The sequence below is a fragment of the Heliconius melpomene genome, chromosome 18 (assembly GCF_056956725.1).
Source record: "Heliconius melpomene rosina isolate 202511_hmr_F chromosome 18, ASM5695672v1, whole genome shotgun sequence".
NCBI classification, from domain to species: Eukaryota; Metazoa; Arthropoda; class Insecta; order Lepidoptera; family Nymphalidae; genus Heliconius; species Heliconius melpomene.
Genome location: NC_140406.1, coordinates 8,103,771 through 8,130,612, shown reverse-complemented (window position 1 = coordinate 8,130,612; position 26,842 = coordinate 8,103,771). Strand labels below are relative to the sequence as shown.

Sequence of the window (26,842 nt, the reverse complement as noted above, 5' to 3'; positions counted from 1 at the left end):
ATCGGTAGAAAGTAGGGAACGGAGTGTCTTCACGCTAGATTTCCTCTGCCTATCTTACTATATGCGAGAATAGCGGAAAGCTGATAGAAAATCAATATAGACCTATTAATTATTGCAATATAGGTACATATTATTATAATAATCAAAATTTCGAAATCAAATTTCGTGACCCGGATCAAAAAAAACATCATGTCCTGATGTTTATGTCATGTGACTAAAATGTTGCTCTAGTCTTTTAGATAATAAATCAATTTACACCTATAACGTAATTTAATGTGTTAAGTATATTTGGAAATTCGCACTAAAGCGTGTTCCACTTATGTAAACAACATATTACGTAGAAAAATATACGGAAAATATGGCAAATGCAATGAGAGCAGCGTAATTTATTTAGCATTATATATTATAATAGGGACATTTCGGTAGAATTAGTAAAAGAAATGTAGACTTAAATTAAATTAAAAGTTAAATAATATCTTTCTGGGTACGCGACTAGGTACAAAAAAATATTAGTAGTAATAGGTAAGTATCTACATGATCTTGTAACGGAAACTTCGAACGTGATTTAGATCGGCTTTGAAATGTCTTTGTTTGAAATTTTGCATACTTATCCAGGACGTACGAAAAAAAAACTACTAATAATTAGGACTTTTCCCATAATTATGGAGTGAATCATCGAAGTAAAAAATAGCGGACTCTATTAAGGGATACTGCATAGCATAAAATTAACAGTTTCTATTATGAAATAGTTTTATTTATAGTAAATTGCTTTCATTGTCATATGAATATATGTCATATTCCTTTGAACTTTAATTAAGCATTGTCCGGACAACGACTGTAGCCTTGAATGAGTAGGTACCAACATGTTGTTTGACAATTCACTATGAATTTCAATGAATAAGTACTTGCATGATAAAATTGTTAACAAGTAAGTCTATATGGATAGTTCATAAAAACCAGCACTAGAAAAGAACTAGTTTGTCAAGCCTATACCAGTTTAACGCGAAAATAAACGATCAGCCGTTAAGTGCATATACTTTTATATTTATAGGAACATTTACATATGGTACTAATTATTTAGTATTATTTTATCTTTATTCAAATTCACATATGATATTTTTGCGGTATCAAGAACTTGCGTTTCTGCCAGTTTCGAAAACAATGGGTGATTAAAATGGTAGAAAGCAATTTTCTAATATAGAATATTAAGTATCTATTACGTTATATTTTTCTGTGAAAAATTTGAACTTACAATCTTCACTTTATTCTGAAATAGAAAATTTATAAAGTTATTTTTAGGGCCTATACTTATATATTTCAAGTTGGTCTCAAATCTGAGACCCATCTTGAGATGCCCTTTTCATTCACGGAATTATAATTTACGAATGAAAATGGCATTTTAAGATCGATTTCATCTTGACATTGACTTGGTTTATAAATACGCGCTTATATGATCATTTTAATATTACCGATGACTATTGGTAAGTTTGGGTCGCTACATAAGTATATCTGAATTGTATTTAAACAGTTGTTCGAAATAAAAAAAATAAATATATGACTTTGTCTTTCTTAATTTTTTTTTCATAGTATGTACTAATGATGTTGATAATAATTATATCTACAGAGAATACTTACGTATTACATTTAATACGAATGTACCTATTTGAAAATAATGTAAATATAGCAGCTTTGCCAAAGCATACATCAGAAATTTTAAATAAGTAGATATTCTTTAGAGGCCGTCGTGACACAGTGGTTGTGGGTTGTGGGTTGGATTCCTATTTGGAGGAAAAAATTATGAATGAATTATAATTTATTAGTATTTTAGTTTCCGCCCTGGTAACAAAGCGAAGTGCGGCGTTGACGTGCAAGACCTTGAAAAAATGCACCGGAAAGTGGGGAATGGAGTGTCTTAACATAAGGTTTCCTCCGCCTGCCTACCCTGCTATCGGCGGGATTTAGCGTGAAGCTAGAAAAAAGAACAAAAACCTTGTCCAAGAATGTAGATATTTATAATATATAGTACCTATTCCAACTTATTTTATTAAGAGAAATATTAGGAAATATAACAAGGAAATTTATAATTAAATTCTAATAAAAGCAAAAAAAAATATATGGAAAACAGTAGCCAATTACTGTTTAATTAGCTTGATAATATTGTAAAAGTCGTCTGTTACTGTCGAAAATTGAATACACATACAAATATAATATTTAGTTAGCGTTCATTAGTCCTGTTAATATATTGTAGAATGCAGTACTAAAAGTGGTTTTTACGCGGGTGTAACGTGCTGAGCCTGAGAGTTGCTAATAATCAAATCCTTTTTGCCCTCATCGATGAATTCACGAATACAGCATAAGTAATATCGTTCGCTCGGAATTTATTTCGAAGACGTAATGTTATTTACAATCAGTTGTATAACAGCATCCGTATAGTTAGTATCGACCATCTACTTAAATAAATATATATTATTTTTGTATGGTGTAAATTAAATTGTTTTCAAATATGACCGCGACCGACGTTACTAGCAACGTTCGCACTGATGTGTTTGCGGAGTTCGAAAAATTTGGGAAATTTCAATTTTTTCAATACATTTTAATATGTTTGCCTCTAGTGATGGTGTCTATGATTCATGTTAATTACATTTTTGTGGCTGAAGATGTAGATCACAGGTGAATATTAAACATTATTTTCATAAATTTAGCAAACGCATTCCTGACGAATCGTTTTTATTTTATAGAGCAAGAAGAATTAAAGTAGTTCTTAACAAAAAAGACTCACTCTGTTTTTCTGGAAAATACTAATATCATGAATATTTTACCGAATTGTATTAGAATCAACGGCCATCAATTATTATTTACAATTAGGCACGTCTCAACTGAGTAATGCTTGCATAGATATTTTTTTAATATATTCATGATGGTAATTACCTGCAATATTTCACGTTTTGTTCATGATAAAATACATACTTCAGAACAAAGATTTTAATTTACGAAGATTTATTTAAAAAATAAGAAGATATTAATTACAAAAGACAATTCACCATTTTGTAAAAATTGCTATTATTGTTAAGAATAATTAAATACTATGATTTCTTTTCTTGACACAGAGATAATATTAATGTATTTTTTAGTAATGTTAAATCCAAAATTACTATATACTAGTTATTTAATTGGTACATAGTACTGACTGGCGAATCTAATAATAATGTGTCCTAACTTATTTGTTTGTTGCTAATTCGTATAGTTTGCGAGGACTTTATTTTTAAAAGTTGCTTAGAATTTGATTAGAACCTTTTTTATTTATATATTCTTTTACTGATCACTCGCACAAATGTAAAACTCTGCTTACACCTCTCGGACTGTATACAGATTCGATTTGTTAAATATATAGAGCAGTAAAAATTATAACAGTATTATTATTTTTATAAATTATATCAATTATTAGTAATATTATATATTTTAAAATAGTGTCATTAATTTATTGTGTGATAATAACAAAAGCTTTTCATCAGAAAGGATGTAAAATCTTCATTTTTTATCATCTTTTTGTAAAGTAATTTTCGAAGAACCCGAAATTAGATTTTCCTTTTGCCTAACCCTGGTTAACACCAAAATGTAAATACAAAAAAAATACATTATTAAATATATTTATCAAAATGATTGTTGCATCGTTTGACTGTTGGTAAAAGAGTTATTTTCAATAGCTAATAACTTATACTAAGTACGCTCTTATTTATATATATTTAGTACTTATTTATATTTCTGACATTATAAATGATGACAGGTTATCGAAATAATTTTATTAAATATTTATGTGTAAAAACAACTTGTCTTCTTTAATTGAAAACAAATCACAAAAAATATAGCAAAAAATTAATATTGACGCCCTGTTCGTCGCTCTCCAAAGAGCTTACAATGATTGACTTTTAACCTTTAAGTAAATTATTATTACTTGCAATCTTAGAGACTGAATGCCATCAGTTACGTACATACATACATAGTAGTTGAACATCTGGAATAAATAATAATTATATACATATAGAATAAGATTTTATAGACTTTCAGTCTATTAAAATGTAATAAAATTTTAATAACTTCACTTAAATAGGTATTATAGTTTAGGCCTTGCAAAATTATTGTCTTTTAATCTTCTTTTAATATATATTTGTCCTTTTATATTTTTACGTTGTCTACTGTAGATAATGCAACTCTACATTATTAATATTTAAATTAACATTATCAATACACTTTATCGTAGAAAATATGAATTATTTCATATATTCATTTCCTCGCTCTGGTAGCAAGAGCAAGTGCGGCATTGAGTTCCACTACTCAAAAAGCAATATCTCGAAAAATCTGAGTTCCGCTACTCAAAAAGCAATATCTCGAAAAATCGGCGATAAGTGGTAATAAAAACAATACTTTATCTATAAATAGCACAAAATATTTAAGACACAAGACCCCGTCCTTAAGACTAATAATAATTAGCCAACCCATGGAAAGTCAGCCGTAGAAGTAACACCTAGAAGAACTCCTTGTATTTGTATACATTGTACTTAGCAATTCCTTATTACTGCTTACTCTACAACATATAGGTATAGATTCAGCTCATAATATTTTGCTGTCTTAATATCTATATGGAAATGATAATTGAAGTAAAAAATCTTTAGAAAAATCTTTCTTTATAACCTATAATTAATACATTTTTTTAACTTGAACTTAAATATGTTCTTAGTACGATTAATTTACAGTGTAAACATAAAATAAACATTTTTAAGAATTCTTTCGTCCATTTTATTCACTAAATAAACTATGATATTCTCTGTAATAGATGAACTTAGTACGTCTGCTCTATATTTCTTAAAACAAAATTACGTTAGCTGTAAAGGTTTAACAATAAGTTAAAGTAGACTTAGCCACGTGTAGGTTGTTCTTGCTAGTTTAATAGAAAGGAAAAACAATATAACATATCACAGATTCCTATACGATCTTTTATTATTATAATTATATGTAGCTATTATTAAAGAAAAATCTAAATTGCTTATAAAACAATAACATATGGATTTTACCTGCATTACAAAAATTTTTTCAATTCTTTTTCCTGTATTCCTTATTAAAAATCATCTCATACGTTATACTTTGTACTTATTGGGTATAGTATATGTAAGTATGCCTTACGGTTAATTAATACAAGACTAGAATATAAATGAATACGAGAGCATAATTATATATTTATTATAAATAAATATATGTTTTGTTATCACGCACGAGTATTTCATGTTCGAAGACGTGTAGGTTATGAAAATATACTTAAACAATATTATAACGGTTTCTAACGGTTTCTAACAGTTTTATAATAACTATAAGGATTCATATTTTTTTTTATATTTGCACTCAATTTTTGTAATAAAATATTATTATAATCAAAAAGAAAATCATATTAAAAAAATCATCAAAAACTATTAATATCTAATTGACCTGAGCTTGGCTGACTGATCGCATGACATACCTACATAAATACATATAAGTTGTATTGATTACATCCTCTTCCGCTGACTTCAAAAATTAAACTTAGTTAAAATAAAATAAATTCTAATTAAAAATTACAAGCATGTAGAATTGGACAAGTTTTTTAAATATTTGTATTTAAATTAAAATTTAAAATATAAAATACGTCACACAGCTTTGTGCTTGCATGAAATAAGTAATCTGTATCATATAGACGCGTGCCTTTCGTATCCGCTATTATATAATTAATTTTATATTAAATATCAAACGTTCTTTTTAGAGGTCTGATGTTGTGAATAATTAAATATATCTTAATTCTAATAAAATTATGAATCATTATAATTCAGTCGGTTACGAGTAGCCTAAATTTAGAAAGTTCTCGAAGAATCCATAGCATATAAATATTTATATTATTTTATTATATCGTTGTCTTTTAAACGGTGGTTAGCCCCTTTATATGTTTTTAAAAAGTAATACGAGGTTATATAACTCATATTTTATTTCATTTTCAAGCGCGGCGTTAAATTCCGTTATTCGATAATTTCCTGAAAAGAAAAAACATGATAATAATAAAAGTAATAATTTGTGCATTTTAAATATTGTTAGTATATTTTCCTCAATAATTAATTGTTTACAAAGGTACTCTTTACATATCGAAGAAAACTTAATCGACTAGTTTCCTTTTCAGGAAGCTCTTAGCATAAACTTTCTCAATAACCATTTTACGATAGCACCGCTATTTTGGATATTTAAAAAATATACATTCAAATCATTTTATGTTTAATATGTTATTAGGTTCTACAGATAAAATATTGAAATAAATATTATTGCAAGAATTTCTTGGTAAAAGTAGCTTTTGACTAAAATTGGCCAACTAATGTATATTTTATAAGTAAGTAAGTAAGTTTATAAATTATTTATAAGCTTTTAATAAAGTTACATAATACTAGGCAACTAATGTTATACTTATAGGTAGGTAGTGTTTTATATGCCGAGGTAATTATTTAATGCCAATGCAATATGAATCGTTTTTAATCAAAGATTCAATAGACTGTTATAAGTAAATATTTATATAATAATGCTTAAGGAATAAAAACAATAAGCAAGAACATTAACTTTACTTTACCTTTAAAGGTATTAGTAATTGAAGATACGCAGCTAGTAATGTTAATTGTTTCTTTGTAATTCATTTAGGTTAATAGGAAAATGAACGCTACTTGACTCAAATAGACTTAAACTGTAATTATATTTTTAACCGAATTCTGTAAGAAAAGGAGGTTATCAATTCGACTGTATTTTTTTAATATTTTTTTTTTATTTTTTATTTTTATGTTTGTTACCTCATAACTTTTGACTGGGTGAACCGATTTGGATATTTTTTTTTTATTTGAAAGGTATAGCTTCCGGAATGGTCCCATTTTTTTTATCCATGTCTGACAATGGTATCCATGAGAAAATCACATAAGTCTTAAATTTGCAATAGGTATGTGCGCGACAAATAGACGAATAACTCAAGGTCGCGCTAATCGATTTTGATGATTCTTTTTTATTTGAAAGAATACACTTCAAGGATAATTTGGTGAAAGTTTGGTTAGGTTCCGATTATGGAGTCCAGTCAAAATTAAGAAAGTTTGTTTTTTTGGTAAAAAATTGATTATGCTGTAATAGTTACGACCAAAAACTTTTTAAAGTGATGTCAGAAGTGAGATTCCTGATCGTTGCATTTCTTTTCAACCAACTTAAAAAAAGAGAATGTTCTCATTTTCAACCAACTTCAAAATAGGGAGATTCCCGATTAGCCCAAATACTTTTTATGCATGTTATGCATATAGGCAATATACCAAAATGTTACTTTGCACAAAAATAATACCTAATTAAATGAAGTTTTACATAGGACAACCACAACCACACGTGACAACCACTACCACCATCACCACCACTCATCATTTTAAGATCTACCCATCCCTTAAAATCGTAAAATAAATTAATTTTTGACAAAAAGAAAAACCGACTTCTAACAACGAACTAAAAAGTGAAAAATAATTTTACAAAGATTTTGTAATTTTGAAGTCGGTGTCAATCTAATGCTACAACACCTTTACTACAATATCTAATTACTAAGCCTGTTTGTTTTACTTGGCACCGACTTCAAAATTATAAAATCTTTGTAAAATTATTTTTCACTTTTTAGTTCGTTGTTAGAAGTCGGTTTTTCTTTTTGTTAAAAATTAATTTATGTATAATTAAATTATGTATACTTTGAGGCTAGTCGTGGTGCAGGGGCGCAAAGTGTGTCTATAAAATCGACTGGTCGTCCGTTCGATCCCCACTTGAGAAAGAAATCAAATATTTATTTAAGGAATGAGAAACGACATATTTATTTACATTTACATTTTCATTTCTTCGCTCTGGTGTCAAGGCAAAGAGCGACGTTGAGTTCTGCCACTCAACACGCAAAGCTTCTAGAACTCGACGGAAAGTGGGAAACGGAGTGTCTTAACACTAGGTCCCCACTGCCTACCCTGCTGTGTGCGGGATACAGTGTGATGCTGATTATTATTATTACAAATTTATTTCGTAATACATTTTACAATTGAAAGGTACAAATACTGAAGCATGATCAATGTTTTAGCAATTGCTTAAGTGGAATGAATTAAACTGTCACATTGAACTCAATTTAAAATTATTGAAAATTGTCCATTAATCAAAATATAAATATTAAGTAAGGTAATAGGTATCATATTGAAGATATTCGCAACAAGCTTAGGTGTTTGTAGTTTGCGTGTTAGGCGGTGAAACACGCAGCTACACCGGAGCGAAGAAGTGAAAATATTACATATTTCATTTCCTTGAGTGGGAATCAAACCCACAACCTGTCGCGTTAATTAACAAAAATAAATTAATTTGTTATAATATTTTATCGAAAAAAGGGAAAGAGAAAACCTAAAAGGAACCTCCTTATATAAACTCTATTCAAGACATATAGGGACTACAATAAATAAGTGATCATTAAATTTTATTTAACAAATCATGTTGAATTACATCTATGAATAAAATGAAAACATTATATTATTTCTTAAAATCAGCTTCACGCTGTATCCCGCACACAGCAGGTTAGGCAGAGGGAACCCAGTGTTAATACACTTCATTCCCCACTTTCAGCCGAATTCTGGAGGCATTGCGTGTTGAGTGGCAGGACGCCACGCTTTGCCTAGACACCAGAGCGAAGAAATGAAAATAGAAACGTAAATAAATATTTCATTTCCTCGAGTGGGGATGGAACCCATAACCGTCGCGTTACAGTCACACCCTTGTGCCTCTGCGCCACGACCGCCTCTATATTATTTCTTTTTTAACATAATAACATTATTTATTTCAGATGTCTGGTTCCAGAATGTGAAGACATAAAACCAAGTGTGGAAATACCAGTTTGGTGGCCTAAAGACGTGGATGCTAAATGTTTAAAGCCAGTTGTAGATAAGCGCAAATATGCTTTGTCAAACCAAACATGCTCAAACAACACGTTTCTTGAAGTATTGGAAGAATGCCATGAATGGGTCTATGAAAATAACAATTCTATTGTTGCCGAGGTAATTTGTGGTTAGGGCCATATGGGGTTACGATAGCTGTAATTATTCTTTGTTATGTAGAGATTTTGGCATTTATTTATTGAATCGGTTCTTGTTGGAGTTATGTTTTTATGCACTATAATTAAGTGTTTTAGTAATTAAAATTGCAATAAAACTAAAAAGCTTTAGTGTAAATAAATATGCTTGACATTACGGCAAAAGACATATCTAGAGATATTTGCTGAGGGAGATCAGGACTTTACCTTTGGACAGATATGTTTGTGTAAACGTTGGTTTTTTTATTTTTCGGAGCATTTTTTTTGTTAGCACTGGGGTGGGCACCAGACTATTCTAGGGTGGACACGGTTTCCAAGAGGCACAGTAATTTAATAAACATATAAATATTACATGTACACTTCCGTTTATTACCTGAGTAAGCAATATTGCTTCAGTGTCAAGTTTATTAACATTATAAACGTCATTGATTATAGTTTTCTGAGAAGGAAAAGCTTATTCTGAGATTTAATTTATTGTCAAGTGCAATTATTATCAACAGACTTAAGTTATCTGGCTTACGTAATAATATGTTTATGAATAATAAACTTTATAAAGTTTTATCGCTTCATTGTCTTTTTAATTAAATTCTAACTTAAAATTGCATTGTATGAAAAACTATAGTTTTGGTTCACTTATGGTTATGTAATACAGGATGTTTTTTGTTGTCTTGAAAATTATACGCTTGCCTTGTGGGCACCTGCAGTTCTTATTATTTCTATATTTATTATGTTTGCGATTGAATGGCGATAAGATATTTGAACAGGAAAACGTGCAGAAAAATATAGGTATTGCAATATCTTTCAATCTATGTTATGTATAGGCAATATTTTTTTTAATTTCCAATTTAAGGAAATGTTTGATGTAGGTAAATAAATACAAGAAAACATATTTTTACTGTATAGTATTTGCTTTCCAAAGAAAATCTAAAATGGCTGTATGTAGCTTGAAGTAAGAGCTTTCTGAACTTTTACGCATTGAACATTCAGTGAAAAAATAATGAAAAGTAAGAAAAACTCCTAAAATTAGTTCTGCATAGACATTGGCAGCTAATGTCAGTGTGATTGAACCTATCGTCAATATGCACTTAGTACTATTCTCGATTAACTAACGTCTCTATCAAGTTTACTCCAGTTCCTGATGAAGCCTCTTTATAAGATAAAATTTTACAAAAATGTAAACAGACAACTTTTAATTTTTTTTTGTTATTTATTCTATGGTTGTATAGGGCATGCAAGGACGGTCAGTGACTTAAATATTATGTACGACGTCTGTTTATTGGAGGCAACTTAATTAACATAGCCGTTATATATTACATAATCGACATAATCTACAGTTATTGTTAGTCTTGTATTTCACAATATTTAATCATGTCCTTAAAAATTAATCGATTAATGCCCCATGCGTAGGAAAAGACTCAAGGTTCAAGGTATCCTAAATTAAGGTTAAAACTTTATAAGTATATCATAGAATTATTATTGGATATATTGTATAAATTTATGTATTATTATTTTTGGCAGGATCTACTTAAAATTAATCAATTTCCTTGACATCAAAACACTACACCCATTCTTTTTTAAATATATCCAATTAGTTCTTAACATACTTATATCAGTTGAATTTAAATTGGCAATAACCTGAGAAACACGTTTTAATCGTTTTTCGAGAACGTAAATGCCTAGTGCTTTGACCTGATGCTAATGCATATTTATCTATACTAATATAATAAAGCGGAAGAGTTTGTTTGTTTGTTTGTTTGTTTGTTTGTTTGTTTGAACGCTAAGATCTCTGGATCTACTGGTCCGATTTTCATTGTTTTTGTTTTGTATGAAAGCTGCATTCTTCAGAAGTGCTATAGGCTATATAACATTACATTACACATATATACTAATATATTTTAAAGTACATTCTAATTTGACATGCAATTTATTCTGCCATGTTAATAACAACCGTCGTTGCTACGCGACCGCTACCGCGACGTTTTGATATTCATCCTTATGAAAATAAATATAATAGTCACTTTTAGCATTTTATCTAGATTGAAATTATAGTTTACTGTATAACATTCTAATAAATAATTAAGGAGATGTCACTGATTCCAAATGACCTAGCCACCTAGCGGGCGGCACAGTATGACCGACGCGAACGGGCAGATGACGTTGACGGTTTTATAAATTTTCATACATTTTCGAACTTTATTTGTTGTTTATAATTAATTTAAAATATACTTTGATTCTCTTCTTATTTTATTTGATATTGCCCGCTAAAATTATCCTACTTAATAGAGAGAAATGTTTAGTTATTTCGTAGAGTCGATATCTATGTACGCACGTACGGAAAACTTTAGGTACTTTTTCTAATATTAAGAATACCTATCCTTTAGTTACTTTTAATCCTTTTGTTAGTTCATTTCAATAACTCAGATAATTTTTTCTAATAATGTGTATCTACTTATTATTCTTTTTGATTATTTGAGCTTATATTTTCTTACTAATTCTATTGAGAATTGAAAATAATTTCATGAATATATTTAATAAATATTCTTATAGTTGAAGCAGGCGTAGCCGCGTCCGGGTCCACTAGTATCTAACATATTTAAATATTACAGTATTTCTTAATCTATACTTAATATAATAAAGCGGAAGAGTTTGTTTGTTTGTTTGTTTGTTTGAACGCTAAGATCTCTGGATCTACTGGATCGATTTACTTTGTTTTTGTTTTGTATGAAAGCTGCATTCTTCAGAAGTGCTATAGGCTATATAATATTACATTACACATATATACTAATAAATTAAAATACTTTCTAATTTGACATGCAATTTATTCTGCCATGTTAATAACAACCGTCGTCGCTACGCGACCGCGTTCGTTTCCGCGTCATTTTGATATTCATCCTTATGAAAATAAATATAATAGTCACTTTTAGCATTTCACCTAGATTGAAATTATATTTCTATAGAAATTATATTCTTTTATTTCAAGTAGGCGTAGCCGCGTCCGGGTCCGTTAGTAATTTATAAAGCTTGTGCACTTTTCTAATATTGTAGTGTTCTGTCCGTTAAATCGGACTGTACTGATATACCTACTTACAATTTAAATATTAAATATACGTTTATATGCCTACTAGTGGACCCGAACGCGGCTACGCCCGCTTATGCCCATTGAACTATACGAATATTTATGAAATTATTTTCAGTTTTCAATAGAGAGATGCGTTAAGCAAGCTCATTTTGGGTGACGTTTTCTAACAACAAACTTTGCAAATCGTTGCTTAGCAACGGCGGTTGTTTTAAACATGGCGGGATAAATTGCATATCAAATTAATAATTATTTTAATATATTAATATATATCGACAATATTACAAATATAAGAAAAAAAAGTATCCTATGTTCATCCCGGTACCCTCATGTGTCTCTATACGAGTATTTTATCACAATTAAATTAGCGGTTTGGGCCTGATTGCGTAAAAGACAGACAGACAGACAGACAGACAGACAGAGTTACTTTCGAATTTATAATATAGGTATGGATGGAAGGTATGGATGGATTATTTTAATTATCTTCACTTATATTTTCTTACTAATTCTATTCATAAATGAAAATAATTTCATAAATGTATTTAATGAATATTCCTATAGTTGAAGCAGGCGAAGCCGCGTCCGGGTCCGCTAGCCATCTTACAAATCTTTGACGTTATTGATTATTATATAACATACCTATAATACAACTGTCATGTTAGTTACAATCACATTAAAATCCGTTACGTAGTTCAAGCGATCGAAGCTCGATAGGAAGAGGAAATTATTTCATATTATTTAAAGGTGAACGTGATATAAATTATTACTTAATACTTGGCCTTTAATACAATAAAAATAAATGTTCGGATATATTACCGATTTCTTTAGATAAAAGATAAAGATATGTTTCTACATAGATAAAGATATGTTATACTAATATTATAAATGTGAATGTACGTTTGTTACGCTTTCACGCCAAAACTGTTCAATCGAATGTCATGAATCTTTCTAACATTTTCTTTGAGGAAACATATAAGATATTTTTTATTTAAAAAAATATATTTTGGCTATATTATAAAAATAAGTATAAGCCGCGTTTGAGTCTCTAGTAAATAATAAATTCATTAAATAAATAAAAATATCATCGTGCCATGTGGAGTCCCGGGCGGCCCGGTAGTATAAAATATGTTTTCTCTATAAAATCAAACGTTGGTTCCTAAAATATTAGATAATAATATGTGCATTTTAAGTATATTAATGTCACTTCAAGAGAAATATTGTCTTTTTTCTTCAATCCTATATATATATTTTCGTTTTCGTCGACACATTCGTGTTCCATAGAAACATGTATGTGAAAATGCCTATGTAATTTTATGTTTTAACATCTTCTTATTATATGGAACCAAATTATTAATAATATTGGCAATAACAGTATTGTTTGTATGGAAATTTTATTACAAGTAGCATCTGTATCTTTTCTTTATTAATATTTTTGTATGGTGATTTTTTTATGAAATTATTGACTATTTATGGCATTCAGTAAAACTGTTACCAAGTCTCTATGTCGCCCATAAAAAGGGAAAAAAAGACTTGTGTATTTCTTTTTAGGATCAAAATGTTATTCATTATCACAATAAATTAAAAGATCTTATAATTTTACTAGTGGCCCGGACGCGGCTACGCCTGCTTCAACTATAAGTTAACTTTAATAAATATTATTAAATATATTCATGAAATTATTTTCAATTTTCAATAGAATTAGTAAGAAAATATAAACTTAAATAATCAAAAGAATAATAAGTAGATACACATTATTAGAAAAAAATATCTGAGTTATTGAAATGAACCAACAAAAGGATTAAAAGTAACTAAAGGATAGGTATTCTCAATATTAGAAAAAGTACCTAAAGTTTTCCGTGCGTGCGTACATAGATATCGACTCTACGAAATAACTAAACATTTCTCTCTATTAAGTAGAATAATTTTAGCGGGCAATATCAAATAAAATAAGAAGAGAATCAAAGTGTATTTTAAATTAATTATAAACAACAAATAAAGTTTGAAAATGTATGAAAATTTATAAAACCGTCAACGTTCTCTGCCCGTTCGCGTCGGTCATACTGTGCCGCCCGTAGGCTAGGCCATTTGGAATCAGTGACATCTCCTTAATTATTTATTAGTATGTTATACAGTAAACTATAATTTCAATCTAGATGAAATGTTAATAGTGACTATTATACTTATTTTCATAAGGATGAATATCAAAACGTCGCGGTAGCGGTCGCGTAGCAACGACGGTTGTTATTAACATGGCAGAATAAATTGCATGTCAAATTAGAATGTACTTTAAAATATATTAGTATACATGTGTAATGTAATGTTATATAGCCTATAGCACTTCTGAAGAATGCAGCTTTCATACAAAACAAAAACAATGAAAATCGGACCAGTAGATCCAGAGATCTTAGCGTTCAAACAAACAAACAAACAAACAAACTCTTCCGCTTTATTATATTAGTATAGATTATTATTACACATGATATATCTTACTTTTTATACTATGCCTATTAGAAATAAACTCTTTGTTTTCCTTAAAACAAAATTTTGAAGGACACAGGGTATATCGGTGGACAGCGACTCTACTTTCTAGTTTTATTTTCCGTTTTTATGATACTTTGGAAAACGCTCTATATATTTTACTTTATATTTTTCCTATTATTATTTGTGATATTAAAAGAGAAAATAATATTATGTACCTAATGGCTATCAATAATGTCTATAAATATTAAATACATTATATTAAAAATCCTCTAATATAAGAGGCCGTTTTAGTAGGGGCACAAGGTGTGACTGTAATGCAACGGTTGTGGGTTCGATTCGCACTCGAGGAAATGAATTATTATTTATTAATATTTTCACAATGCCTCGACTTAAAGTGGGGAACAGTGTATTAACACTAGGTTTCCTCTGCCTACACTGCTGTACGAGTACACATGATACAGCGTCACTCTGAAACAAACTAATGTAATTTATTAAGCATAGAGAAAGATAAAAAAATACAGTCGAATTGATAACCCCCTTTCTTACAGAAGTCGGTTAAAAATATAAAATGACTTTTTATATGCCACGTAATTATAATAATATTAATAAAGTACCAATATTTTGTAGCTCAACTTAGGTTGTGAATCATGGAAGTCGACGCTTGTTGGAAGCTTACATAACGCAGGAATGATCGTGTCTATGATGATTACGGGATGGATAGCCGATAAGTACGTATATACATATACTATAGATAGTTCTAGCTATATTAAAATTAGCAACAACTTAATAGTTACAATAAATTATGTAAATAAATTTAACTGATAATGAGCTTTGAGCATGCCATTGTTACTTTAATTCGCCCTCTATAAATATATAATTTTATAATTGTAAAATAATTGTAATTAAATTATTATTTTGTTGTCAAGTTTATTTATTATGAAAAAATATGTATATTGAGATAAATTTAAATATTTAATGAAAAGCGATCGTGAGGTTTACAATTTTGGAGACATTGCAGCTTGAGTGGCGGAACGCATTTGAACTTGGTACCTTCTGATATCAAAAAATTGAAAATATTAATTAAATAATTGCCGCGATTGGTAATTAAACTCGCAACATTCGTGTTTACAGTTACATGTTGTTGTGTATATTCATATTGATTTTCTTATTTTTTTTACAGAATCGGAAGAAAACCTACAATTATTATTTGTTCTATCGGTGGAGCAGTTGGACTTCTTAAAATTTTTATAACGAATTTCTATGTGTATCTTGGAGTTGAGTTTTTAGAATCCGTCTTAGCTTCTGGACTATATACGGTTGCTGTGGTGCTGTGTACGTAAACGATTAAAAATATATATGTATTTGTATTTTAAGTACTCTAATATACTTTCTACTTTTGTTAATATATTTTTTTAAATTACAGTAATTGAACTTGGTGGAGACTCAAAACGGGTTTTAGCGGGAGTTATATTTTCGTACGCCGTTTATATTGGAGAAGTTATGTTTGCTTTTATAGCTATGGGACTTAAATATTGGAAACTTTTAATCATAGTTGTGTACAGCCCAATGATATTATTTATCTTCTACGTAATGATTTTAAGAGAAAGTACAAGGTGGCAAATGATTCGTGGAAAGTCATCTGAGGCTAAGGAAACACTAAAATTGGCAGCAAAAATGAATAAATTAAATATAACCGCTAAAGAACTATCAGATAAAAGCGATGAGGACTTAAGAACCGAATTCAATGTAGTGGTTCAGAAAGAAAAGGAGAAAATGAAGGATATCGTAGCGTCCAAAGAAATAATGCTACGCTTGTCTGTTACTTCTTTCTGTTTCTTCACATCGAGTTTCATGTATTACGGCTTAGCAGTTCACTCGGTATTGTTACCTGGAAACAAGTATACAAACTTTGTCCTTTCCTCCCTTACATCTTTTCCTGGAGACTTTTTAGCATTTTTCATGTTTAAGAAGTTTGGAAGAAAGATATCTCTGCAATACGCTTACGTTTTTTCAGCTATATTTCTTATAGCACAAACCTATTGCCCAAATTGTAAGTATTTATAAATATATGTACGTATAGCTCTATTTTTATCAGACTAATTATAATATAGCTAGAAACACAGGATAAGAATTTATTATTAATGATATTTAAATTAAGTTTTCTTTAGTCTTTTTATTGAGACTTTACTAAGTCAATTAACGTGTAATTTTTTTTTTTAAATTCTGTTATTTTTTATGTTGATATACAAAATATATATTTTATTTTGAAGATATTTACAAAATACTGGTCTATATCTTAATAAATATTGACGTATGATCATAATTTCCCTAAGTAAGCACCAAATTGATAACCATAGCATTTAATGAGACATTTAAAAATTGCGTATTGACGACATCACTTGTCTATTTATTTAACATTCAATAATATTTTGCAGCTTTAACCTGGGTGAAAATAGCACTATTTTTACTCGGCAAATTGGGAGTAGCATTTTGTTTCACTGGTATATACACATACAGTTTAGAACTATTTCCAACTAGTGTAAGAGGAACTCTTATTGGATGTGGCAACACTGCAGCCAGAGTTGGTAGTATGCTGGCACCACTTACTCCATTATTGGTAATTAATTTTAGAAAATATTTTTTAACTACCAGCTATATATAAATCTGTTTAGAAATACATTTATATGTCACTAACGGTAACGATAATACAATGTATTATAACGTTTTCTTGAATTATATACGTAATTAAGTATTTTATGACGTAATTTTTCGTGAATCGGCATGGACTTCAAAATGTGTCTTTTTTTTCAGGCGACTGAATTACATGCTCTGCCGTCTTTATTATTTTCTTCGACGGCTGTGATCGCAGCTTTTCTTTTAACGTTCACGCCAGAAACAAAAACGTTGCCAATGTTTGATACGATAGCTCAAATAGAATTGCATAAATCAAAAATTATGACGCGTTTGTAAATAAATTGATAAGGACTCATTAGCTACGCTAAAGCCCAATTCTCGTGCATATCGATATTTTTATTTTGATGTAAAGTTTTGGAATTATTATTATTTAATATTAAGAATCAAGTAACTGTACATAATTTGTTAATTTCTTTTTTAACACACAGTTTAGATAAAAGATTTAGCGTGCTATAAAAGTTTTAGGTTATATATGTAAATATTTTTAGAATATTGTATAACTTTAAAACTAGATTGGTGAAGTAAGTTTTTGAAAAAATATTTATAAATAAAAATTAGTTAACTAAGCGTCTTTTTAATTAATTCCCTTATAAATCCTAATACAGTCCATTACAATCCACACCTGATCCTCAATATAGTGTATACATCAAAATAGTGTATTTATAAAAAATGGTCTTATATAATGAATTTGAAAAGCTAAAGTTATTAAATTAATTTTTCTAGGATTCGAGATGATTTCTGAACGAATGTTATAGACAATATTAGCTTTTTTGACATTTGAAATTATAATCTGATTTCGACGACTGTCTACTGTCATATTAATACTTTGGCAAGTTTTGCATTTGGCAGCTTCGGCCAACTATATTTTCCAATTTGTCGCTGATATTCTAACCTAGAAAATATTATTCGATAATATTTTGCTAAAACAATAGTAAAAATATTCATAAATTAATATGGACGGCTTTGAAATAAGGATTACTAACAGCAAAAAGGTATAACATGACATGATAATATTATTGTTATGATATTTTGTCGGCGTAATAAGAAAGTATTTCCATAATTTAATAATTTTCTAGGGAAAAGGGCTTTATGCGACAAAACTTTACAATGAAGGTGATATTATTTTGGAAGAAGAACCATTAGTTTCCTGCCAATTTGCGTGGAATGCAGCTTGCAGATATTTAGCATGTGATCATTGCATGCGGTAAGTTTTTTGCGTTAATTAAATTTACATATATCCGTTGTTCACGTGCATTATTTATAATTTTAATTATTACAAAAATCATATAATCAATATTATATTTGAATTTACTGCATATGTTGTGATATACTTTAATGCTGTGTTTCAGGCCTTTAGAAACTCCAGAACAAAATGTACGACGTCTTTCCGCAAAGCCAGATATTGTATTACCCCACTCCAATTGCTTTGAAACAGATTTATTGAATATAACAAGTTGTAATCAATGTGGAATTCTCTACTGTTCTGAAGACTGTAAAGAAAATTCATATGCTATCTATCATAGAAGTTTATGCTATATACAGAATGAAACACAGCACCCTATCAATGTTCTTATAGAAACTTGGAAGTAAGTAAAATATTTATATTATTTAGAAAAATGCTTATAATTAATTAATAGATAATTAATACTCATGTTCTTACAATTTTTGTAGCATTATAAATATCAAACATAGTATACAAATACCAAACACTAGACTAAGTCTGCATTTTTTGTAATATAAGCCAAAACAGTTACATGATTTTTTTAATAAAAACATTTTAAACTAATGTTAGTTAGTACCTAGATTGTGATGACTACCTTTTATGAATGGTTCTTTGTGGGTCAAAGTTACCTATTTCACTAGAATCTACAAAATTCAGATTTGCTTCTATACTGATGTATTTTGAAAGGTTTATGGGAATGTCTATGGGTGAAAAGTATTAGGAGGTAAGATGAAACATAATGTTGATTTTCTTCACTTAGGTTTGTATCGTGTTATGATCAGTCATTACTAATGATCGTTAGTAAAGAGAAACGGATCAAACAGTAGTAGGAGAAAATCAACATCATGTTTCATCTTACATATTTTGTTCTTTCTATATTTAGTTCTTCCACAGATTACAATATATATGATTTATTCAAAGTTTTGTTTAATAATAACACTTGATATATATAATCTTTACAGACAAATACATTATCCACCAGAAACAACAAACATAATGTTACTTGTTCGTATATTAGCATATATTCAACAGCATTCTGATCCATCAGCTGCTGCGGCAACTTTTAAACAATTTTGTCACAGAACTGTAAATGAGGATGCAGAACTGGCACATAAACTTCTAGGTGAAGAATTTAGTAGCCAAATTAATACTTTGAGGGAAATGACTGCTAATGTCATAAATGGGGAATATATACAAGAGGTTAGTAGATTGATTGTAAAGCTTTTTTACAATAAAATTATTTAAAAAATCCATTATTGATACTGTTATATATAATTTATAGTGGTAACATTGTGTACCTACATTGACATTTATATTTTATAATTGTAGGGTACTTTGAAAATAAACCAGTTTTGCTTCATACTTGAAACTTGTGTTATCATTTTAGATACTATAAGTCACTGCCTCAGAGTGGTATTATTAGGTTAATAAAGAAATATAATAAATAAATTTTCATTCATTTATATAAATTTTATATATATCGAACTCAGCTGAGCATGTTTTTCTTCATTCTCACCGTGATATCCTCGCTAGTACCGCTAACGTATAAAACAGTATTGTGTACCAAACAATGCAGTTGCCAAAACAATGCAGTTTTGGTACCGGCGCTGTTGTAAACTAAAATATAAAAAAATATTACACATTTCATTAATAATTTAAACCTTAAAAAGTATAATCTGTTCACATCATTTCAGTTTTTAACTCCAGAAGGCTTTTGCTCTTTAATGGCGTTAGTTGGTACAAACGGACAAGGTATTGGCACGAGTCCGTTAGCTCTATGGGTTAATTCAGTTTCTCAATTAACAATGTCTGATGATGAGAGGCAACAACTTGATGTGTTTATTGATAAATTGTATCAATATGTTGAGGAAGGTTAGTTATGATTATTTATTGGTTTGTACAATATTTTTATATGTAGAAGAAAGATTTTTTTAAGAAGCTTTAATTAAAAAATGCATTTTACCATTATTTACAAAAATTTTGCTAAGCAAGTTTCTGATTTGAAAGTTTATGCTAGTTGATATGAACTTTAAAACTTAATTCATGAACAGTATGTTCACTTTATTATCATTGGATGCTAGGGATTTGTCATACCTTTCTTTTCCTTCATATCTTCTATTAGTTATTCCATTTTGTTATATTGGATCCTACTTAGAATATCTAAGGGAAGTATAAATCAAATAATTGTGTATAACCTTATTTTATTTATAGTTTTTTTTTTCATTTCCTTCTTTAACATATAAATAAAATATTAAACTGATTTAATATACTTACAGAATCAGGTCAATTTTTAAATACTGAAGGATCTGGATTATTTCAATTGCAAAGTGCGTGCAATCATAGTTGCGCCCCCAACGCCGAATCAACATTTCCATATGGAAACCATAAAATACAGTTAAAAGCATTAAAAACTATACAACCTGGGGAAGAAATATTCATAAGTTATATAGACGAGTGTACTTTGCAAAGGTCCAGACATTCTCGGCAAAAGGTAAGATTAATAGATAGATAGATTAATTTTAATTTCCTTGCCTTATGCAGGTTGTGGAAGCTCCACTATGATTAATGAAAAATTACTAAGCATGTGCAATATTCTTAGTTTTGTTGTTGAAATAAAAATTTTTTTAAATTTGTATCTCTTCTGCTACATTAAATATAAATGTAAATAAGTATGTAAACGTAAATGTAAAATTACTTTCAAAGTTAATATATTATTTTTGTGTAGCAGTGAGTTCTGCCACTCACCACAGAATGTCAGAATGCTGTGATGCAGCAAGACAGCATGTGAATGTAAACAATGGTTATGGGTTGACCACTACTCTGTTCATGATCATATTATATATTTTTATGCCCCTGCTCTTGTAGACAAAGTTCTACACTATCACACAATGTCTCGAAAATCGGGGACCACAGTGTTTTAACGCAAAGTTCAATCGTTAAACTGCTTTTTAGATATAAAAAGAAATAAAAAAACAAATATAGTAAAAATATTAAATTTTCCAGGAACTAGCTGAAAACTATTTATTCATATGCAATTGTGAGCGTTGTATATCCCAAAGCTCAGAGCCAGATTGTACCAGCGAGGAAGAGATGAGTGAAGATGAAATTGATGCGGACGACTGATGTTCTAACTTTCTTGCCCTGTGCTTACTGGGCATATGAGACTTTGACTTGTAATGACTGTGCAAGAATAAATAGAGAATAATTTGCAAATTATGCAAGAATACATGATCCTTGCAAGAATGTGCTAATTTAGTGTATGTGTAATTGAAATTTATTAGAAAATATAGTATATATAATATTTTATGGGCATGTGTCAAAGCTGTGTATTAATAATACATGTGTATTGTATTTTTTTATAGTTTAAAGAAGATATTAAATTCTGCTTAATTAATGTGTGACAGTGATATTGTTTTAAAAACATTTAATGAAGAAAAATATCTTATAGTAGCAATAATTGTTCTATATTTTTTATAATAATTTCAGTTACTGTTGTTTAAAAGTTGTCGTGCTTAAAAGTTTTTATTTGACAATATATATATATATATATATATATATTTAGTGTTTTTTAAGTTTCCTGTACAGTTCATTAATTGTTAAGCTTACTTTGTAGTTAAAAAAACTTGTGTATACACATTGTGTTGTTATTTGTGTGATCCAAATAACTGTGTATATTTTACTGTCCGAAGTTCATGTATATATTAAAGTAAATTATATTCTTATATAGTATATTTTGTATAAAAGGTGAAATTAAATAAAAAAAATTAATGTAATTGACTTGAAATGTTCAATAATTGATAAATCTCTCTGGTGAATCAGTATTAATTGTTGATTTTCTTGTCTTGTCTTTGGTCTTGTATTATTTTTCCTTGGGAGTGCTTTAGGTAATGGCCTTATTGCTTCCGGAGTAAAAACAATATGATCTGTAGCTTGTACTTGTATACGGTCTTGGTGAAATTTCTTGAGAGATGTCTTGTGGCTCAAAGTTATAATGGTCCATTCCATCAAAATTATCACAGAAGACGTCCACGTTGGTTTTATTAAAGCTCGTTGCCCTTGACAAGCTTGTAACTTGAGCGGCGCGTAAAGACAGTTCAGGATTTCTTTTTATGAACATTCGAAACCATTCTTCACCAGCCATTCCTGTGTCATCCCAAGTTCGAGTGTAAAAGAATTAAGTTACTTATCACAAACAAAAATATATATATTTTCAAAAAAATATTACGCTTCGGTCCAGTGCTAAATTCGGTAGACAGGTATCAACGAATTTGGAAAAATGCCTAAATTGTAACGAGGCCTAATATATTATTGATAATTATAAAAAAAACCTTATATTTTTTTTTATTATAAATAATTACACTTATTAAAAATATTTATAGCGATAGAAAGTATAATTATGATAATAATTACGTTAAAGTAAAAAAGAGAAAAAAAAATATATAAGTAAGAGAAGTTAACTTAATGTAATACTAGGTGTTAGCTGCGGCTTCTTATTTCTAATTTAGAATTGCTCGATAACTAACGATACTATCTCATTATTATAATTATTTAATTCGAAGCAGTAGTTCCTGAGTTAGCGTATTCATCCAAAACAAACACTACAGTTTTAGGAATTTTTGTATAGATCTCTCTATAGAATAAACTAATTGTCATTGGATAATTTAAAATAGTGTTAAAAATGTAGAATGAAAAAATAAATGAAGCGGCTCGAGCTTAAAGACTCACGGAAGGGGGGGGGCTACCTTAGGTGCTGGAGACCTCAAGTGCCGCTGACGTATTCCAGGGAGGGGTGGGGGTTTTGCGCCGGAGCCCAGCATTATCTAATGCGAAACGCAGTGGGATAAAGTCACTGCTTAACGCCGGTTTAAATGCCGGGGGTGGTAATGATCCGGTTGAGTCTGCCACACGTGTTCTGATTATTCTGGCTACTCTTCACGGGCAAATTTAAATATTTTGGGGGCCTGGGGGTTGGATAGCCGTAAGGTACATATATGTATAATTGTATATACTGATTATCAGTATAGGTATCGAGGAAAAAGACAGTAGTACCATTTTGAGTTGTTTGTATTTTATTGTTATAATGTTACAGAATTATAAATAATTGTAGATTTTTTTATTAATGAATGCCCCTTATAGTTTGTACATAAGTACTAGGTATATAGTATAATTGATTGAGTCATTTATGTTTGAATTTTGCATTTAAATTATTAATAAGAAGGAGGTTGCTTAGAATGTAACATTTAAAATATTTTTTTTTCTCTTAAGTAAGAAATAAAAAGGTAAGAAAAAAATATTTTTATTTACCATTTTAGAATAAGACTTAATCATTTTAACTTAGGAGTTTGTTGTTATATAGAATTAAAAAGGTAGCTAGATGTGCTCAATGAATAAATGAGTATATGTCTTTGTAACGATGTCGTTTAAACATTGCATGTTGATTGATTGCAGGTTAAAAAAATTAAACAAAAACACTTAGATATAAATAGAAAAAAAATTAATATTATATTTTAGACAGTTCGTGGTCAATTACTTTAAAAGCGCTACTAATATAACAGGCATTGCAATAAGAGCTCGCTATTTTTGGTGACTTATTGGTCGATCGTGAATGTGAAGTTTGAGTACTGAACGTACTGTAATGAAATGCCTCTATTGGATCGTACTATATTTTTGCCAAAACTATGAAGTATATAGGAGTCAACATATTTTTACTAAGCGAAAGGATAAAATGTAGTTCTATGTATATAGATAGCTAGAATAGCAGTAATTTAATATTTTTTTTCAGTAATCGAGAACATAGTGACTCATTGTTACTTTCTGCATTTATATATCCATCCACCTGTAGATACAATACGTTATAATAATTAATGTAATGAAAGATATTTAATTATTTTTCAACCATATATCGGCTTAAAAATTGGCCTTTTCTGTTTGTTTAAATGACAATTTTATTTTAACAAATACATATGTTTAATTTATACAGAACGTGTAAAATTAAAAGTATTAAATATATATAAAATACTAAAAAAAAATTACAAGGCTATGTACATATAATGTATATATATATATATATATATATATATATATATATATATATATATATAGCCTTGTTGATTTTTTTTTATGAGTGCCAATCTGTTGTAAGATATCGAGCATTTATAAGTATTTAGGTATAACTAATCTTAGAATTTTCATATATATATACCTATATAGGAGCGTTGCCAGATTTTTCATAGGATTTTGAAAAGCGGGAAAAATAATTTTAAGTAAAAAAACTCGGACGCTACTCACAAATATAAATAACAGTACTTTTTAAAACTTATCCGTTTATTGTGTAGTAGATAATATATTTTTTTAATGGAAAAACGATGGAACTCTTAACACAATACCTGTTGGGTTTGCTCTGTACCTAAGGCAGTTATGTCTTCTATATCTCGAAAATTGTTATTAACTTATTAAAAAAAATAGACATTTCAAAAAGATTTTTCACAGTGAGTGGAAAAATAAATGGAAAGCGGGACCATGCCTTCCCGCTGTAAAATTGGGACGTCTGACAACGCTGCTATATAGGTTGATGCTATCTATGTACGTATTATGTACATATATATTTGTGTTTTTTGATTAATCTGTTACTTGTTAGTAATTGTGAAGTTTTTATTAATTTTATTTAAATTACATTAGTTATTAAATTAGTTATGTCTCAATAAATTTCATATTATAAAATAAATGTTTTTACTTTGCTTATAGTCTGTAAAATCCATAGTAAACCATCATAATACTACTTTCTTATATTTCACGCACAATCCTCATTTTGATCTCTTTGGTTTTTGATCCTAACCCTACGCTGTTTCTAAGTGCGAAATAAAAATAATAATTCATCACGGAAAATGTCATTAAATATTAACCTGAACTGACTACCGTCCTTTGCGGTATAGCTAAGAATTTATGCAAAAATAGAATGAAAAAAAATTAACTTGTTTTTACAGCTTCAACTCTTTTCTAGTGTTACTACTTATATGCTGTTCCCCATTTTCTATACATTTTTCGCAACATTGCGTGTTGAATGGCGTAACTCAACGTCGCCTACCAAAGGTGGAAACCATCGTGATTACAGTCAGGCGCCATCCGAGTACATTACTCGAGGTAAGTAAAATTTTACTCGAATTAAAATATAAATTCAATAGTCTCCATTTTACAAATATACAAGTTACGTAGAATGTATGCGAAAGTAAACATTATTATACGGTCGGAATTGTTTGTGATACGCATGCTGTTTTCGTACAGCCGTCGTGAATATGGAAAATATTTCTGAATATTAATAATTATTATCATGGTGATGCAAGAAATACAACTAAAATCGAATATAAAATATAATAATTTTGCCTGTATATTATAAAATACAAAACAGGTAATTGTAGGTATTAAAGTATATAGGTACATAGATGTCGCACTGTCTTTAGTAGAAAGTTTTTCGTGATTTCATAACTTTCTAAATATGTTTATACAAAAATACAACAAAGAAGCAGCTGGAGGGTTGCGCAACGTCAAAAAGTGCAAATTTGCGAGGGAAAATTGAATTGTGAAAACAAACAGTGTTACGATGAACGTCCAAAAGCACTTTAACGTTATTATACAAGTATCTACGCAGGACAACAAGTCACATTAAATTCTTTATTCATTTTATTTTTGCGGCCTCCCGCCTCACGGCCCGGAATTCCTGCGATGTCTTTGATCTGGCAAAGAAAATACGATGGACGAAAATGCACTTGAACTGTCTTCATAAAAGGGGAAAAATATAATTTATTCACGAGATAATTTTCTGCTCCCCTATAAGGAGACGTTTGAAGTGGGGTAGGCACGAATGACTGTTTGTACTGTGTAGCGCTTCACTACTCTAATAGCGACTGTGACCTGTCTTGTTTCGCTACTTATATTTTCTTTTCCAAGCTCTTACTGTCTGAATTCAAATAATTTGTATGCAGCGCTAGTAAATTTTATAACAACGCTCCAGGAAAGATAAAACATAATTAAATATTTTTCAAACATAGAGCGAGGAAAATGTAAAATTGTTTAGTTTCATTATATTATTTATTTGTATGCCTTTTAGTTTTCCTTCAAACTATTAGTTGAATTCGTTGAAATAATATTAATTTAAATAATAATAATCACAAATTTATTTAATTTAATATTATAATTTATCATTTAGGTAAATAGCATTTCCATATAGTACAGTGCACAT

The 26,842-nt window shown here is 29.2% G+C and overlaps 2 protein-coding genes across 2 annotated transcripts; both read left to right on the top strand.

Moving 5' to 3' along the window:
• Positions 1–2,251: 2,251 nt before the first annotated feature.
• On the top strand, positions 2,252–17,951 carry LOC146529416 (organic cation transporter protein-like). Its single transcript, XM_085201853.1, has 7 exons — positions 2,252–2,670; positions 8,888–9,098; positions 15,318–15,418; positions 15,871–16,022; positions 16,114–16,740; positions 17,126–17,307; positions 17,502–17,951. The coding sequence occupies exons 1-7, from the start codon at positions 2,504–2,506 to the stop codon at positions 17,658–17,660; spliced, it is 1,599 nt and encodes a 532-aa protein (XP_085057979.1). The 5' UTR covers positions 2,252–2,503; the 3' UTR covers positions 17,661–17,951.
• Positions 17,952–18,190: 239 nt separating this feature from the next.
• Positions 18,191–25,330, top strand: Smyd5 (SET and MYND domain containing, class 5). The gene is made up of 7 exons (XM_085201453.1): positions 18,191–18,376; positions 18,461–18,588; positions 18,734–18,970; positions 19,569–19,806; positions 20,301–20,478; positions 20,883–21,097; positions 21,610–25,330. Exons 1-7 carry the CDS (start codon positions 18,338–18,340, stop codon positions 21,727–21,729), a joined length of 1,155 nt encoding a protein of 384 aa, XP_085057579.1. The 5' UTR covers positions 18,191–18,337; the 3' UTR covers positions 21,730–25,330.
• Positions 25,331–26,842: the final 1,512 nt, after the last annotated feature.

Coding starts and splice junctions, on each gene's coding strand:
- LOC146529416 (XM_085201853.1), top strand. CDS start 2,504: ATGACCGCGACCGACGTTACTAGCAACGTTCGCACTGATGTGTTTGCG. Junction 15,419..15,870: donor ACGGGATGGATAGCCGATAA/GTACGTATATAC, acceptor TTTTTTTTACAG/AATCGGAAGAAAACCTACAA. Junction 16,023..16,113: donor TACGGTTGCTGTGGTGCTGT/GTACGTAAACGA, acceptor TTTAAATTACAG/TAATTGAACTTGGTGGAGAC.
- Smyd5 (XM_085201453.1), top strand. CDS start 18,338: ATGGACGGCTTTGAAATAAGGATTACTAACAGCAAAAAG. Junction 18,377..18,460: donor GGATTACTAACAGCAAAAAG/GTATAACATGAC, acceptor ATAATTTTCTAG/GGAAAAGGGCTTTATGCGAC. Junction 21,098..21,609: donor CCAGACATTCTCGGCAAAAG/GTAAGATTAATA, acceptor TAAATTTTCCAG/GAACTAGCTGAAAACTATTT.